The sequence below is a fragment of the Balearica regulorum genome, chromosome 13, assembly GCF_011004875.1.
Source record: "Balearica regulorum gibbericeps isolate bBalReg1 chromosome 13, bBalReg1.pri, whole genome shotgun sequence".
Classification (NCBI taxonomy): domain Eukaryota; kingdom Metazoa; phylum Chordata; class Aves; order Gruiformes; family Gruidae; genus Balearica; species Balearica regulorum.
In genome coordinates this window covers 22,934,526-22,952,368 of record NC_046196.1, presented here as the reverse complement: position 1 = coordinate 22,952,368, position 17,843 = coordinate 22,934,526, and the positions used below count along the sequence as shown (strand labels likewise).

General features: G+C 49.3%; 1 protein-coding gene across 7 annotated transcripts; it reads right to left on the bottom strand.

Annotated features, from left to right (window-relative positions):
* Positions 1–1,357: 1,357 nt before the first annotated feature.
* Positions 1,358–17,683, bottom strand: DRC7 (dynein regulatory complex subunit 7). Of its 7 annotated transcripts, none has more exons than XM_075765724.1 (18): positions 17,555–17,683; positions 16,285–16,432; positions 15,745–15,928; positions 14,749–14,874; positions 13,366–13,560; positions 12,873–13,028; positions 12,329–12,547; positions 11,501–11,629; positions 10,485–10,560; positions 9,863–9,991; positions 8,903–9,031; positions 8,104–8,330; positions 6,995–7,210; positions 5,803–5,913; positions 4,570–4,680; positions 3,334–3,528; positions 2,783–2,922; positions 1,358–2,640 (listed from the first exon to the last, which is right to left on the bottom strand). In XM_075765724.1, the coding sequence occupies exons 1-18, from the start codon at positions 17,628–17,630 to the stop codon at positions 2,550–2,552; spliced, it is 2,658 nt and encodes an 885-aa protein (XP_075621839.1). In that variant the 5' UTR covers positions 17,631–17,683; the 3' UTR covers positions 1,358–2,549. The 7 variants fall into 7 exon arrangements, with proteins under 7 accessions (XP_075621839.1, XP_075621840.1, XP_075621841.1 ...); XM_075765725.1 differs by having other exon boundaries at positions 3,334–3,525; XM_075765726.1 differs by having other exon boundaries at positions 10,485–10,557.
* Positions 17,684–17,843: the final 160 nt, after the last annotated feature.

Here is a 17,843-nt window from a genome sequence, read left to right as displayed (position 1 = left end):
AGCCGCCGCCCTCCAGCCAATCCCGGCGCCGCTGAGCTCCGCCGCGCCGAGCCGGACGATTGCCCAGTTTCCGCACACCGCTCGGCCAATAGGAGCTGAGGGAGGGGCGGTTGCCTTAGCGATAGCAGAGCGGCCGGCCATTCGCAACGCTGCTTCTTGGCGGAGCCTTTCAAGCGCGACCAATAAGGAGGGCGGCGCGCTAGAGCTGCAGGGCCGCCATTTTGCGGTGGGGCGGGGCCGGGCCGGGCCGCCCTGAGGGGCGGTGTCGGGGGGGCGGGGCGGGCGGTGTTGTTTCTCGGCCGGCGCGGAGGCCGGAGCGTCCCCGAGGCTGGAGCTTCCGTGGGGGACGGCCGAGAGGTCTTGTCCCGGCCTTCTGCCTCAGGGCCCGCCGGCGGCCGAGGCCGGTGCCTTCCCCAGGAGACGGGTCCTGTCGGTGGGTGTCCCGGGCGCAGCCCTGGCGGGAGCGGGGGCTCCCGGGTTCTTTTTTTGCCGGGCAACCAGCTCCTCGGAGTCCTGCTACCCCTGGCGAGTCAGGCCCGCCGGGGCCTCGGGTCGTTTTCCCGCCCCGCGGAGCCGCGCTGGGCGCTCTCGCAGCCTGGCCGAGGTGCAGTCACCTCTTCCGCTCTTTCCTGCCTGTCCCTGAAGCCAATTACTCCATCAAAAGAGGCAATCTAACAGTTTGATGCTAGTCCTTGGTAATATGTATTGGCTGATTTTATTTATTTATTTTGGCAGCTGCTATGTCCCTAGTGCCTGTAAAAGGATTTTTAAATTAATTTGTTCTGGTGTCTTTTCTAGTATTGAACTAACACTGCTGAGTTCATAACGGCAGCCTGCCTTGCTCCTTTTTTGCTTTCTGTTTAGAGACCGTGGGGTTTCCTTTCTCCCTGGTTCCCTGAGGGTCCCTTAGTCCTTCAGCAGTTCATGGTCCTTGTGATTTGGAAATTGTTTTGGCTAGTTGCTGAAATTCCTGATGTTCCGTTTCAGGAGTGTGTTGTTATCTGAATGCCTTTCTATCTCAGAGCGAGCTGTTTCTGAGCTTTTTGCTTTCCTGGCCTAGGTCATCGTGTTAGCCGAGCGTTGATAGAGGGATGCAGTGCTGGCAGAAAGAGTGTTGGTGTGAAATAGGCTGCTGCTGTTGTCGAATGGCTTGGAACTGAAACAAATGGCTTGCTGTCCTGAAGCAGCTCAGAGCTCCAAAACTGGGAGCTGGGAGGCCCTGGCAGACCTGGGGATTTGCTGTAGTGGGTGTCAAATGCTGCAGCCGTCTCCCACGGGAGATGCGGAATTCTCTGCTCTCTGAGCCCAAAATGGAGGGCATCCTTCAAGCAACACCTAAGTTAATGGGCTTTCTATAAGGGTAATTTGGTATATTTTAATAGCCTAGGATATTCAGATGAGGCACAATGAGCTAACGGTGGCTTTTGGTTTTAATGTTGGGTTCTCCTCTTCAAATGTAACAAACAAAACAAGAGAAAATGACTCTGTTGCAATAAAAAAGGCAGTGAAGGGGGGGTGTTTCTCTGTAAAAGCCCTATTACACTTAACATGGACAGCTACCATAAAACAAGGTTTAATCTGCTCTGGTTCATGCTGTATTTCAGGTGTGATGTCCCTTATTCTGCTGTATCACAGCAACATAAGTTTCTGCCTTCCCCCAGCTGCGATCAGTCGTCACTGAAGATGATCATTGGAGGTTGGTTCTTAGAGACTGCAGCTGTTGGGAACTGTAGGCAGAACTGCTGTACATGTCCACAGTCCCTAATGTCCAACAGGTGACATCAGAAATTGCTTCCTAGCAGGTTCAGGGACTTACATAAATACCAATACATGGCACACACATACTAACTTCCATTTGTGGATCTTGGGGAATGATTATTAACCAAAGTACTTGATTACCTAAAATTTCTTGGATTTGGAATGCTTTTTGGATTTCTCTTGACTTTTTACCCTCTCACACCAGTATTTGTGAATGGTAAGCAGACATTCAAAGTGAAAAATAAAGATGTTAAAATCCAAAGTTTGTCAATTTGAGTATTAGTCTTTGCTGGGTTTTGCAGTTAATAGCTCTAAGTCAGGTTAAAGAATTTTTATATTTGTTGTGAACTCACAAGTTAAAAATCTTTGCTTGTGCTACTTATAAAACTAAATTATAAATTTGTTAAAATATTACATTGAAAAAGAATCAGTATTCCCAAATAATCCTGCTCCTGATGTCAGCAGGTTTGGGGAAGAAAAGCTCTGCAATAGAGTTTGCCTAATTTGTAGCAACTTCTGAAGCAGACCTTAAAGCTAAGGTGACCTTCAGACTTCAGTCTCAACTGTGATAGAATTGCATGAGAAGACAATTTGCCTTCCTACAGCCTCTTGATGTAATTGCAGATGGGCCTTAAAAGAGGAAAAAGACAGTGGAATGCCACAAGTTCATTAAAATCTCCATGAATCTGATGATAATGAAAGATTTACTGCAGGGAAGTAGGAAAACCTTTCCACTTTTTTTCAGGCTGCTTCTAACAGGCTTCAGCATCTGACGTGAAGGAATAAAGAAGTCAGGTGTGACTGAGGTGCTCAGCTAGGCGAGGATCCTTGTGCAGCTTCTCTTGAAGAGTGAGGTATTTCTGTGCTGCCATCTGCTTTTCCCTAGAACAAGGGGGATATCAGAGGAGAACTGCACCAGGACACGGAGCAGAATGTTTTACAGAATAGCTTCAGTGCCGAGTTCCCGGGGGGAGTCCTGGTAGACCTCCCCTGGGCACTGTACTCGGGCGGTCATTCCTAATACCTCTTGAGCCTCAGTGCTAGAATGTGGATATGGAACGTGCTTTCAGAGTAACGGGCAAGGAAGTCATCCTCCTCCAGTGCACTGAGCCGATTCTGGTTCTCCTGAAACCACTGGTCCTTCTTCTGCAGCTCTTCCACTGCCTGTTGGGGGTAAGAGAGGAGAGTGAGAAGCAAAGACGCACGCAAGTGGAACTCAAAGTTCAGGGAGCTGAGATGAAGGAAACCACAAATCAGAGCTGGTTTATGTTCATGGGAGGCAGTAAGTTTGAGATGAGGTCTCACACAACAAGGGGAATCAGAACATGTGGAACAGCAGGAGACAGTAAAACCTGAATGCATTGCCTCACTGTAGTCAAGAAGCACTGGAGAACCAAATCAGCGCTGATTTCACCCTGGTTCTTTGAGCTCACATGCTAATGCCAAAAAAAAACCAAACCCCATATACAGGCATGTTTATGGCTCTTTTAAAGTAATCAAAGGAGGTTTGTTTCCTGCCTGCTGTCACAATGGAAGAGACTCCAGTAACACATCCTGGCACAAGGCTGGGGATACCTTTTCAAAGCGAGCCTGGATGATGTTAGCTTTATTGATGAGGCGATGTTTAAGATCGGCCAGGCAGTCATCTCTGATGCGCAGGGCCTGCCACTTAGTAATTTTTTCTCTGTGGCCAATTTGAATGAGAAAAGGTGCCAGGTAATCCAGATCCTGTTCCTCTTGTCCTGGCAGCTCATCCTCCACTGTGTTCTTCTGGAGGGGAAAGGACAGAAAGAGTTATGGTCCCATTTACCTGTTTCCCCAAACACCCTGTGATAAGGCAAAATAAAAGCAAAGGCCAAAACTCCTCCCTCCTGGGGAGGAAATGTTTCTTTTTCCTGAAGTTCGAACAAAACTATTGCTTTGCATTTGCTTTGCATACCAACCCTTTCCCAATGTGGTTTTTATTCTGTAGTTTATTTTCTATCATCCTTTTTAATATTTCTCCTAATTTCCTTGATTGTAGAGCCATCTCTTACACAAAACGTGTTATCCACTGAGGTGCAAGAAGGGCTCTATAAAATGCATTTGTATTTGGACAGAAGGAGATTAGGACAGGGTACCTTGAGCGATACCAGCTTGTAGGCTGGCAAACAGCTGGTTCTTGGATCTTTGCCCCTATCTGTGTTTCACGCCAGAAGTTTGGCGTGTAAAACCTACTATCACCTTTTATAACCTTTCTGTTCAGGAAAGCTCAGTCTAAGAACCATTCACATGAAGCATCTTGGACATCTTGAAAAATCAGAAGTAATTATTCTTGAATCTTTTTGTATTTGTCCAGAACGTTCATAAGGTATTAATTCCTCAACAGAGATCCTAGAACAAAACTGGCTTTCCAAGTAATAATGAAAGCCAAGAAAAGAACTGATTCATATCACACCAAGAAGTGTGTATTTGTCTAACAAAATGAGCCCTGGCTAAAAAGATGCAGTTTGGAAGCCATTATCATACTCCCCCCATAATCCCTATTATCAACTAATCCTTGTTATTATTTTCTTTATTAACTGAACAAAACAATAATCTTTCTCAGTGATGCAAATTCTTCCAGAAAGTCAGAAGGTCATAGCATGATGGTGTTATGTTTTCACGGGAAGTCCAGTGAAGCTATGCTGACTTACACCTGCTAGGGATTTGGCCCAGTAAATTTTAATGACACTAAAAGCTCTTCAGAGATAATTCCGCAGTCAGAAAAAGCTTACTCTGGATTTCTTGGTGTACATGTAATAAATACTGGGATTAATGAAGTCTACCTACCATGGCTTCATACTGTCGTCTTCTCTTTTCATTCCTTTCCGTATTATAAATTGAAACTGACAATTTAACAGCAGCTTCTTCATTCTCACGGATCTTCAAAATATTTAACACCTTCCCAAAAATCAGAAGAAAGAGCCCTCAGCTTTCCCACAAAATGGCACTACATTTGCACGCTTGACCTGCTAGCAGAGCAGATGCTGCATGCAAGAACTGTAGCATAAGGTTATATATAGAAGATCTATACAAATAAGTTCATATCCTGCTGATAGGTCAAGCCGATAAAGGTCTTATTTTTAGATTGCTGCTTTGTATGACCTTCTTGAACACAATTATTGATATTATCTGTACAGAAAGCTCTTCTGGAGTCATAGTCTTGCCATTACCTTTGAAATTCCACTGACAGCTTTGGCTTATTTCTTTGTCTTACCAGGATATACAGCACAAGCAATGTGAATATTTTGTCTGTTAATACATCAAGACTGAGAAATTTGGCAAGTTCATGAGGTCACAGTGAATTAGCTTCAAATTTCTGAAAAAAAAAATGGACTTTTGCAATCTTATTCTTAATTATTACTAGTATTCTGTACTAATATAGTTGAACATTCCCTCTCCAGCTCCTTCAGGGGCTGCTCTTCCTCACAAAAACATTAAAAAATATATAAATAAATCCAATAGCTTTGCCTCCATCTGCTAGAATGTTTGTATTTATCATGAAGTAATTACAAAGACTTCCAAGAACATGGATTTGTTACACCGGTCACAGTGTGATTAGCAGTACAAGCAATGTATTTTATGAAATATTTCCCTACAGTCACTCCTACAAAAAGTCACTTCAGTATTTTGGACAGGACTTCCTGGAAATGCCTAGCAACTACATACAACATTACATACAATATCCTTTCTTTTTGGTCTCATTCCTGGCAGAAGGCAGATATGTTTCCAGATGCCCCAGCTGATGTGTGCCATTTGCTCTCTGAAACTGTCTTCCTCCCACAGAATGAAGAGTAAGAGCAGGAGCTGGACAGTGCATGACTTTCCATAAATATATTAAAGCTACATCTTTCCTGAACAATGACTGGGTTGCAAGCTTGATAATTCAGCATGCAGACCAGCTTTGTGACACCAGTTTTATTTTTATGACAGTTCCTGCTGAGGATGCTTTGGCAACCAGTCGGCTGAAACCATTTCCATGCCTGACCACCTTTGACAACAGTGCGGACACCTCCCTGTTACCTCTGCTTCACATTGCCGGACTTGTTGCTTCAGCTGCTTCTCTTCCTCTGTTAGCTCCTGCAACAATTTGTACAGATGGAGCAGCTTCTTGTCTTTCTCAGAGGACCCTGCCTGGAAGCAGATAACCTAGTGACAGACAGTAGCGCTCCCTGGGTGCATGGTAACAGGTACTCTGCTAACAGAAATCTGCAGAATTCTGCTATAGTCAATATAGTGACACTGATTTCCATCATCAAAACATCTAACCCATGGTCAACGGTTTATTAGACTTCATTTTGATTTTGAATCCATCAGTAATGTGAGCCAGATGGCACCTCTTGCACTTTGCTGATGGAACCGGTTTTGCAGGGTTAGAGATGAAAGGATGGCACTTCAGCAATTGCCTTCTGTGTATTGTCCCCAGTGAGGAACACAAACATTAAAAAAACTTGCATAACATTAAGAAATCCTGTATTTGCAATCTCTCTTCGATTTTCCTCAGTGTAACTGTGCAGCATGACTGCAGAATCTACTGGCAAGCTTCTGCTCCTGATTAGAGACTCACATCAGTGATGTTAGTGGAGTGACACACACACCCTCCCCAAATGAGGGAGGGTCTGGCTTAATGACAGCACTCCACTTTTTTTGGACTATCTTTTATTTAAGGTTATCTATCTATCAATCAGCAATGCATTAAGCCTCAGCATCTTGCTGTGTGTCTGCAGGATGAACTCTGGGAGATTTAAGCAACAATATGTGACCCAAGAAGTCCATGGCAGAATTGGAGCTAGAACCCAGGATGTCTGCTTCTGCTTCTCTGCTGTAGTCTCTCAAAGGAAGAGGCAGAGGAAATTTCAGCTTCCCTGCCATGAATTTGCAGGGCTGAGCCCAACAGCTGTTGAACCAGCACCCTGCGAGATCCCAGTGGCTGTGTCTACACTGCCTGATGACCGAGTCAGGGAAGATGCCCTCAGGCATGGCTAGAGCAAGCCTTCCAGGCTACACTACGTCCTGCATGCCCACTCCCTTCCAGGATGGTAGTGTACCTCCCGGGGCATTCGCGTTGTCAGCCCAGAGGCTGCCTGTGAGGGAGGGGTGTGGATGGAGCAGAGGGGCAGCATGGAACATGTCAGTTCTTCCACTGACATTTCTTCTTCCCTTTGTGTCTTGTGATCTAGAAAAACTTCAAGATATAAGTAGTTTTTCTCCATACCTGGTATGTGATGCACATTTCTGGGGTCATGACCATTTCATTTCCTTTCCTATCCCCCTCCGCCACTTTAAAGAAATCCTTCTTTGAGGCAGTAATGTATTTATCCTTGAGGTGATGTGTCAGATGGATCATCTCCTCTGTGATCAGAAAGATACGTTCTGCGACATCTTCATCAGCAGGCTTTTCTAGGTTTCTGTGGAAACACTCCTTGATTTGCTAATGAGGGGTGAAAAGAAAGAGATGGAAGCAGGTTAGACAACACAGACAACCAGCAAGATTTGGACAGTTGGGTAAAAACCCAAGGGAAAAATTGGGCTTTTCTGTCTGGACTACAATGGCATCTCTTGGCCCATGGTCCTATTGTTCTTTCCTGTGCCTGAGAAAAAAAGCACCAAGCTGCTTAAAGCAATAAGGAAGTCTCCTACTTGTGGAGCTGAGTATGCTCTCCAAGTTCAAAGTTAGCTTGGGATGCATTCCTGCCTGATGGAACTGCAGGAAGCAAGATATTTTGGAGCACAACAAAGTTTCCCACATTCCCCAACACAGGGAAGGAAAAAGGAGCGTGTTGGGTGCTGGTCCAAAGGCAGGCCACTGCATGGCTCTGTCTTGGCAGGTGAAGCATCAGAGCCATACTGCCAGTTGTCAGTTTTCCTCCCTCTTTTGTTCTCCAAATCAGATCTGACTAGAGGAAGAAAGAGATTACCTGCTTGTAACAAATCAAGAGTGATGGGACACTTCATTGGGAACATAAAATGTTATTAGTTTGGGGTCAGAACATGAAATCATTTGACTAGTTTTGAGTCCTGTGAAAATTTAATTCCACAATCAGAGTCAAGTTTTTTTTCTTGCCTCTGACACACATTTTCCAAGTCTTAGTTTCCTAGTTTCATTCTAGCTGCTCAATGCACTTCGTGACAACCAGTCACACTGTAGCCCTCTGTCAGGCAAGCAACTGTGTGACACAGCAGCTGAACAAGGCTGGGACGTCTCATCTGGAGTTTTGCCTTGGCTGTGCCCACTGAAAATGGACCTAAAGCCCTAGGCGGTATGTTTTGCATAGTATAAATATCACAGGGACAGATATTTTTCTGTTCCTGCCTTGGTCGTACCATGATAGGCCGGGCGTTAATGTCAGTTCTGGTGCCAGCCAAGTGTATTTTCTTTCCTCTTTTGCCAAACTCCATGTGCCGGACGTGCAGGAAGTCATCCCGCCCCACGAAGTACTCTGTCATCTCGTTAGCATTTTCAACGAGTTTCTGGAGGCCATCGACTCGCACCTCATTGTAAAACTCAATTGTACGTTCAGTCTCTGGTTCCAGCGACATATAGGTGTGAGCTAAGGGCATAAGAGAGATTGCATATGTTTTCAGAGTTAGCAACCACGATATGGTGAGCAGAGGTATGTTCAGAAGAGTCTCATTTTCTTCAGCAGCCAATAAATCAAATGCCCGTAAGAGCAAAGAAGGGAATGTTATCTCCTCACTGCTGTGTACCAACGTGCCACAGCCTAAGGACAGCAGGACAGCTTTGTAGGGGCCACTGCCTTCCTTACACGGAGCCTGGACCCTGCTCTTCCCACACCATGGGCATGAAATGCTGCTTTAGCAACAGATCTGACACAGGACTTCCTCTCCCCCAGCAGCACCAAACATAATCCTAAAAGTAAATTATATCGCCCTATGTATGTGATAGATATATATCTTTCTTCTGTTATGCTGCGGGGGAGCACTGTCCAGGACTGGAAGCCAACAACCCAATTCTCTACTCTCCACTGGAGACCATATTAATTATCTAGGCAATTCATCCCAGAGGTCTGCAGCCCCCCCAACCTTGGGCTTTTTCCACTGCTAGAAGGGATTCACATGAAGTCCCATCAGCTCCAGGGGTTGCCCAGATGAGCTGGAATACCTTTAAGACCGAGGAGGTGTCCTGGGCTGAAGTACTCTGTGGTCAGCTGTGTTTGTTTATTCACTTCTCTTATATCCAACATGTCTTCTCGGTTTTTGAACCACTCCTTCACCTCCACTACTTCGGTACCTGGCAGGAGACAAACCATTTCACAACCTTACGCCACTCCACTGGAGATGGCAAGATCTGATGAGCTCTCAGTGCCTGTGCAAGCATCCTGTGCTCCTGATACAGCCAGAGCAGACACATCTAGTCACCAGAACCGGCCCTGTGCACAGAGGCTTTTTGTAGATGAATCCTGATCTACATTTGAGTAGATGAATGACACCTTAAGAGGGTTTATTCCTCTCCATCAACAAGAACTGAAGTAATCAGCTCAGGGAGAGAACATGGCACGGTGGATAGCTACTGTTAGGTGAGAGAAATTCCATCCCAAACAGTTAATGATAGCATCAGGAGTGAAGGGAAATGAGATAGGGGCATTACACTATCCAAGAGGGCTGAGGACAGGACACTGTATGTCCAGTTAGGAATCTGCATGGTTTCTTGGACCAGCTGCTGAAGAATACTACTTTGGAGTACAGAAATATCCACAGCCCGTAGCTGCCCTGCTCCTGACGACACCAATGGGAACAGTGACACTACTGGATCAGTTCAAACCAGCCTTCCATTTCTGAAAATCCAAGCAGTTGGCCTGCAACACTGAACAGCCTCACTGCTGAGTTGTAAAACAGATTCAAACTCTCGCAGGAATCCCCAGCAGTGCTGGAAAGTTCTGGAGCTTGACAAACAGTGTGATGAAGGGTTTGAAGATGTGGTAGGTAAGTCCCCCACATGTGTGAGAGGAGGATGAGAAAGCACAAGAGAGACAGCCAGGAAGGGGACTGCCTCCCCTTCGCATCAGCACACCCCAGGCTGTGTTTGCTCAGTGCATCGAGTGTGTTCATTCATCCCTCTTACAGTCTAAGCCTGTGTAGACGGTGAGGCGTTTCACCAGCCCATTTCCATTCAGGTACGGTGCCCATTTCTCCAGTTTTGCTTTCTTGTACAGGATCACCTTCCTCCCCTGGGAACAGCGGGTCTCAAACTCTGCAGTGGGCAAGAGAGGTATCAGAAAAATTGACTCCCCTGTACTCAGCCCCAGGAAAAAAGAATTCAAGAGGGAGAAAACCATGGTCTAAGGGAAACCATGCGTTTATTGACTGTGTTCAGCTGCCAGTAAAGCTGTTCAGACCCTGCCTGTTGTGCTTTAACGTTATCATAAGTCTTTCCTCTCCAAAGCAGGTATTTGACAATGCAGGGGCAGTCCCTTGTGCACTGTGGTAAGAGAAAGTCCATCCCAGGCAAAATCACTCAGCTAGCACAAAAACACAGTGTGTGCACATGTCTGCAGGGGGGGTCCCACCCAGGATGAGACAGTGCACTGAGGGCTGGCATTCACGCCAACCTGCCTTCACCTACTGCCCCTCGCTGCTGTGCCTTCTCCGTCCTGAAGGGAGAACTCGAGTGAGAGAAACAAACATCCCAAATCAACTAAAAGGTTAGCTGGGGGGCAAGCAAAAGGCAAAGGAGGAATACATACCTCTGGGAGATATCTCAACTGAGGCTACCCACGAAGGTGGCATGTCAAAACTCATGTCTTTCTCCTCCTTTTCCTGCTGAAACAGAAGCAGAGATTTGCATTTTTGGCAGCTTCTCTTACTGTGCCAGGAGGCATTTTGGTTCTAGAGAATGCGTTGCAGCGATCAGAGCTCAGCTCGTGCGAGGCTGCACTGGTCCTGGGGAAGGCAGTGGCACAGTTACGAGAGCTGTGTTGGGCCCACACGGCCTGAGGACAGAGGCAAGGAGCACACTGCAGTTTACGTGGAAGGAGAGCTTTCTTGCATCCCCGCACTCTCATTAGCGCATCCCTGCTCAAGCCTAATGAAATGATCTTCTCTGGCTAACACTCATGCTGGACAGGGGATGAATGTGACAACCGTCATTCAAACTAACGACCGGCTTATTTTACATAGATCATGGAAGACGCTTTGCTCCCCCGTTATGGGCACAGGCTGAGAAGAGTAGATAACAGGAGGGAACGTACTGTTTCTGGCATTCCTCTGTCCTGCCGTGCTGCTGCAATGCCTGCTTTATCATGCTGTGTTCTCCCACCAGAACAACCTACCATTTTTTGCTTCCAGTATACAGCATTCTTTGGTATATTAGAGTACATACATTATTTCTACATTTGCTTGGCAACTCCACCTAGCAGCCAGGAGAGGAGGGCGCTGACTAGCAGAGAAAAAGCATCCAGAAAAAATGTCAGTTTGGATTTTATTTTTTTAAATTATTTCATCCCAAAGGTCAATGCACTGGAGGCCTACAGACATCCTTAACCACTTAGGACATCAGAAGTACCCCTTGGGGTCCCGCTTCAAAAAGCATCAGAACTATCCAAGATTGAGAAGGAATCTAAAGCGCCAACCAAAACCCAGCTACAGCAATAGTGATCTGACCTGGAGAGGGCAGCAGGCAGGCAGACATGAGCAGGCCTACGAACACACCAGTTTGATACAGCGTCCCCACTGCACAAAAGTCATCACTTGCGTCACTCACCATATCATCTGCATCCCTGTCAGATAACTCCTTTTCCTCCTCAGCATCTGGGAGCAGCTGAAGAGGCTTGTTGCTCTCTGAAAGCATAATTTCCCAGCGGATAGCGTCACCCAGGTCAAAGATGAGATCCTAGGTCATACAGAAGAAGCCCACTTAACTACAGGGCAGTCTCAAGGGCCCAACACTAAACTGCTCCTGCACGTTTGTGGTGCTCTGGACCTAGCAGGGTGTCAGAGAGTTAAAGGATTCTAGACAGACCCTGGATCTCAGTGAGGTGGGCTCGTCAGACCCTTGGCTGGCTGGTGGGACCCCAAAGACTGCCCCTGTGCCTAGAGGGCTGCAGACCCCTTTCCTCATGGCGCTTCTGCCACAGATGAGAGGAAGTTGCTGGAAATGCTCCTGCCTCCCTCCTCGGGACGTGCATGGCCCCAGCTGCTCTAACTCAGACCCTCGCCTCCCAGACTCTGTATCAGCTGGGGCTTGCTGAGGTGTGGGAAGAGCCTAACCAAGATCTTTCCTGCCTTGAGCCATTGCCTGACAGACTCAAAACATCCTCTGCTTTAAAAGCTGTCATTTGAGAGAATGAGTGTCCGGCCAGCCTTAAAAGCTGATATTCTGGCACTGTAGGGGTTTAATAGGTGTGATCCGTATCAGGGTCTGGGATGTCCTGGAGTAGTTCCAGAGAATATGTAATCAGAGCAACATGACCAGAGCCAACACAGGGAATGGTTAAGTGGAAACTGAGGTCACCACTGAGCTTGGACTTCCCCAGGACTCAGGTTAGCCCAACTTTCCCTCCCAGGCACAGGATGCTTAAGGGCTTGTTACCTTGCAGCCATTCCTGCAGTCCTGCATGTTCACCCAGTAGTTCCTGTGGTTCCAGACACTCTCAATCCCAAGGAAGTGCTCATCCACGGTGCTGTGGCTGTTTCCCGTGAAGGGGTTGATGAAGAAGGGCTCAGGAACCTCCCTCTTCCCAGACAGAACCAAAACCCATGCATGCACCCTTAAGCCATACAAAGGGTCATGCTCAGGCTTTCCCACTTCCTGTAGCACAGAGGACAGAGCAGGAATTATTATCATTTTATTGCTACTTTAGTCCAACCCAATGGCAAGCTTATTCCCTCCTCTGTCCACTTCTAGAGATCTCCAGGCCCTTAACACTCCTCAGAAGAGTGAGGTAGCACACACCCAGTACGTATTCCTGTGCCAGTACACCGTGTGGTCCCAGAGGCCCAGTGCTCACGGCTGTGATCAGGATTGTGTCATACTTCACGACGGAGGGTGGTGAGCTCTTTTCTTTGATCAGCCATTACCTGTGTCTCAGCTCTTACTCCTGGAGTTTACAGTGAGGGGGACCTTGCTAACTCACCATGACCACCTTCTCTTCTCTCGCCTCGTTCTTATGAGCAGCTTCAGTTTCTGCCTTCTTCTTGGCCTCCTGCTGAAGCTCAAACTTGCTCTGCAGGTCTGGTGGAGACTTAACTCTATACTTGTTGGACTTCTTCTTCATCCCCTGTTGTGGTACCTGCCTCCGCAAAAGCAGGTTATTGCTGTGAAACCCAGCAGAGATCAAGAGAAGGGAGTAAAAGTGTACGGCTTACAGGTACCTCCCAGTTCCCAGCCCCTGGCAGTTTGCAGTATTGGATCTGGTGAGCAGGAATTCTGTGAAGCCAAAGAGGCCTCTTAAGGAACTGTGGAAAATCACTCGAAAGATCCCTTTGTTGAGGTCCCTGCTTGGAACGGACTGAAACCCAGTGTGGACCTCAAGCTGTTCCCCCTAGCTCAGCTCTGGAGCTCACTGGAAATGAACAGGCTGAGTATGCATGCTGGCCTCCTCCCTGCCCGCTCACTGCAGGTCTCACCTCCTGTGGCTTCCTGAGCAGTGGGCACAGCTCCAGAGTCTCGTCCAGGGTGCATATCTCGCGGGTGGCATACCCGTGCACGCAGTAGGCATCATACCCAGCCCCGATCAGCATGGAGCACAGCAGCACACTGAAGTCAAAGCAGTTCCCTCGCTGGTATTTCAGGATGGTGGTTGGGGAATAGAGCGAACTGGGCTTGAAAGAGAAAGACGCACGTGCGCAGTGCTTGTCTTGTAAAGCTGAAACACGCACCAGGCAGAGAGCAGGAGAGAGCCGCGGCATTGTCCATATCCCTGAACTCTGCACCCATAGGGAATCTGTTATATACAATTCCTATATAAGCCACAGACCCCAAAAGTCCCCTCCAAAGTGATATGGGGAAATTCTGACCCCAAATCTGGTAACAAATTTAACCATAGGGAGAGATGGGACGGACAAGCTCATCAAACTGCTGAAAATCCCACAAGTGGAGTAGGGCTTACCTCCATCTCTAGCTGGTCTGTCTGCAGCATTTCAAGGCAAAAGACCCATAAGCTAAATTATAGTTCAAAGGAGGCAACATCTTCCCTCTGGCCCTCACCGGTGAGCAAGCAAAGGGATCGATACGCACAAAGTGCAGAGAGGTTCTACACAGACAGTCTACTCCCAGACCTCAGACATCACTTTAGGTGATCGAGGCAGTCTCATCTGCTAAATGGACATCGTCTGTGGCTGCAAAGCGCCAGTGTTCCTTTTGAGACCCTGGGACACATTTGGCCAGCATGGTGCTGGTGCAGGTTGTTTGGGGCACTCTGCAGAATGCCAGCAGTCCTTGCTGGCAAACAGTGTGTTCCCTTCGCCTTAGCTGATTCACACCAGCCCAGAACTTGCCCCAACTCTGGCATCATCCCTTCTTGCCAATCTAGAAATCTCCCTTCAGCCACCCAAAATAGGGACAGAAATGTCTGAAGCCCCTAAGAATGGGTCGCTGAGGTCAAGCACCATCCCCTAGGCTTTACACACTCCTTTGTTCCAAGGCGTCTTGGTCTTTGGAGGGGAAGCTTGTCAGCCAATGCAACCCACAGCAGACCAGTGGTCATCTGGGGTGGCTGAGAGCTGGGTCAGGCTCAGTCTTGTAGAAATGGTGCTTAATTGCTTGACAGGTGTAACACTGTGCATGTACGGGGAGTATGTCTCTCCAAACAGAGCACACAGGGCCTAGGAAAACTGGGGGGGGGGGGGGGGGGGGGGGGGGGGGGGTTGCCTAAGTTACAAGGGGGTGATAGAGGGTTCAAAGACCTTTGTAATCCCAGCCACTGGGGTTTCCAGTGTGTCCCGCTGAGAGACTCTTGTGTCACCTCTGTCCCGGCGCTGTCTCTGACGGGGCTGCAGTCCCTTTCTTACCGGTGTGATAGGGGACTTGAGGTGCTCCATGGTGAGGTAATCAGAGACGAAGCTGGCACAGCCATCCCAGTGGTACAGCTCTGGGTAAGGCAGCAGGGTTGGCCTCACCGTTGTGCTCACAAACTTCTGTAGGGCAACAAGAGGACTTCGGTTAGCCTACAGATGCCTGGCAGTCTCCTGTCCATCCTCACACCACCCCTGGCTGTTGCAGCTCACGTTGAGGACCTCCCTAGAGCATATCAAGGACATCAATAACCCTCCTCACCTGTTCCGAGATGGAAATTGCATGGGGCTGAGAGGCCGTCTGCTTGTCTGTGGCTAAAATGTCAAGCTCATCTCAGATGCTTTACAGATGTGAGTCAGTTCTCTTTGTTTTCAGGCAAAACAAATAGCTACTGCCCTTTCCAGCTTTTACATCCTCCAGCATTTTTTGCTTTGTATGTTAATGATATAATAAATGTTGGGGAAAGCTGGTCTAAAGTAGCAATTACAGATGCCTGGGGAAGTACCAGCTCTAGAACTAGACAACAGTTGTGCAGCTTGGGCCCAGGCCTAAACAAAACCAGACCACAAACTTCCACATTTACTTCCTTCCCTGTAACTTCTGCAAAGTTCAGAATAAGACCTAACTCTGGACCCAGACTCCGTATCCGTGACTGAGCCTGAGCCTTATCTACTTCATGTGTTTCTTTCACTTTCCTTTATGTTTCTGTGGTCTTTCCTGTTTCCCAAGCGTCAGGCTGCAGGGCTGCGAGCTGCCTGCAGCCTACATGGCACCACCACCGTGTGCGTGGTACAACGCGTTTGTGGATTTGGACAGCCGGGGTGTTCCCGGGGTGCTGTCTGCCTGCTCAGGGTTCTGTGGACACAGCAAGCGGGTTCCCATTCCCTTTGGTCAGGAGGGAGGGCGGGAAGGCCTGCTGTCCTTCCCTAGCACTCCCACTATGGAAGCCAAGCGCCCCCTGCGCTGTGGCCCAGCCCCACGCCCCCCCCCACCTCCACGCCGCACTCGTTGACCGGGTAGAGGAAGAGCGGCTTGCGGTCAGGGCAGAGGTGAGTGTACTGCTGGAGGAAATGGTCAGCGATCTGCAGCAGCTTCTTTTCCTTCGGGGAATTTGTCTTGTATGAGGATGGTAACTGGGACATGTCAACGGAGCTCCAGTCAAAATCACTTCCAGGGCTGGAGGCGGCAGAGAGACACAGGTAATAAGCTGGGAGCAATTCAGGCAAAATGACCTGCTATCAAAACATGGCAGGGACTCCCTGCTTCCCAGGGAAAACTTGGGGATCATATCCAGGGACATGACTTTGACATAGCCAAGCTTCTCTGGAGTGATAGCAAGCTGACATAATCCCAGAGGCTCAGGGGATCTTTATATAGTGTCATGATACAGCAGCCAATGAATGTACAATGAAGTGAGTTATCTTGTCTTACTCACACGTGCCCACTCTTGGACAAACACACCAGGCACACGAAACTCACTCACTCCCCTCCCTGTGCAAGGGGACCACACGTGCCATCCACACGTGACTTACAGTACATCACTTGAGACGCAGACTTGCTCCATGGACACGTTCATCTCCAAGTCCTGGAGGTTATCACTGATGTCTGAAGCCTTCAGCTCTTCTTCTTCTCTTTGCTCCTCTTCCTCCTTCTCCTCCAGGACTTCCATTCTGCCTCCTCCTGGGCACTACAGAAATGCATGCACCAGGGTGAATTCAGGGGTGGGACACACAGCAACACAGAAATACACTCTGGCCGCAGTGATTTAGTACGTGAGTATGGCTAAGGCAGCCAGAGCTGTAATTCCCATTTCTGTGACAGCAAAGGGTGAGCACTGAATTTGAGTTTGGGCTGGACTTGGTAAATAAGTGGCCGCTTGTTTCTGCATGCACTAAGCACGGGGGAGATGGCAGAATGAGGGAGCCTGGCTCAGTAGGCACAGCACATCCCCACATTGAGTCGCAGATCACGGTGCATCCCATTTCCTGTGTGCTCCGTGCTGCCTGGGGTGCTGCTGGCTGGAAAGCAGCTCCGTAAATCCGCTGGGCACCTGCCGATGGCCCTTGCCAGAGCCTGCGGGCTGCACTGAGCCTGGCCAGCTCAGGGGCCTTGAAGGGAGGGGGACGTTTTGCAGCAGTCAGCAGCCTCCGAGGACAGAGAGTGGTTTATATTATTTATTTACATCTCAAGGAGGTTGGGGGCTGCTTGCTTCCCGCTCCTTGCGGTCAGGCTGACCCCGTGAGGAGCAGACAGGGAGCGGGAGGCACAGACCTTGCACTGGGCTGGCAAGGGCAGCGGGACGGGGGGTGTCCCGGGGCCCGGCACTGCTCCCCAGCCTCCCCACCACGCCGACAGCCTCCCGGCCCCTCCGTCCCTTCAGCCTCTCAAGGACAGCCGCGCTGCAGCTGCTGCTCCCCTGCCCTCCCGCCGCCTCCCCCGGCCTCACCGTCTCGTCTCACCGCTGCTGCCGGGCCCGCGCACCATGGCAACGCCGGCCGCAAAGGCGGTGTGGGGCGGTGGCGGGGCCTGCGGCCTTCCCCGGGGCCTACCCCGGCCTCTCCCACGGCCTACCCCCCACCTGCCCCGGGGCCTCCCCTGGGCCTCACCCCGGGCCTACCCCGGCCTGCCCCAGGCTCTACCACAGACATACCCCCAGCCTCTGCCAGAGCCTCCCCCCTGCCCAGGGTTCCTGCCACCCCGGGCAGGCCACAGGCCACCCCCAGGCCCCGGGCTGCCCCCAAGCCCCCAGAGGCTCTTCAGGTGCCCGTCCCGCACCCCCTCGGCTGCCCCAGCCCTCCCCACCGCTGGCCTGAGCGTCTCCCTGGCTGAAAGCTCCTGACAGCCGCCCCAGTGCCGTTTCTGGCAGCAGCCCCTCCATCCAGAAGATTTTTGGGCAAAATGAGGGGGAAGCAGCCAAACCCTGCCCGCCAGGACGGCTTTACCACCAGCCCCTGGGAGATACAAGGCTGATCTCAAACTCGCCTGTTTCACTCTCTTTAAAAAAACAACACACACACACAAACACACACACACCCCATCCTTCTCCTTTGTTGCTTTCTAAGCCTGCAGGCTGCACTGCCTTTGCATCTGT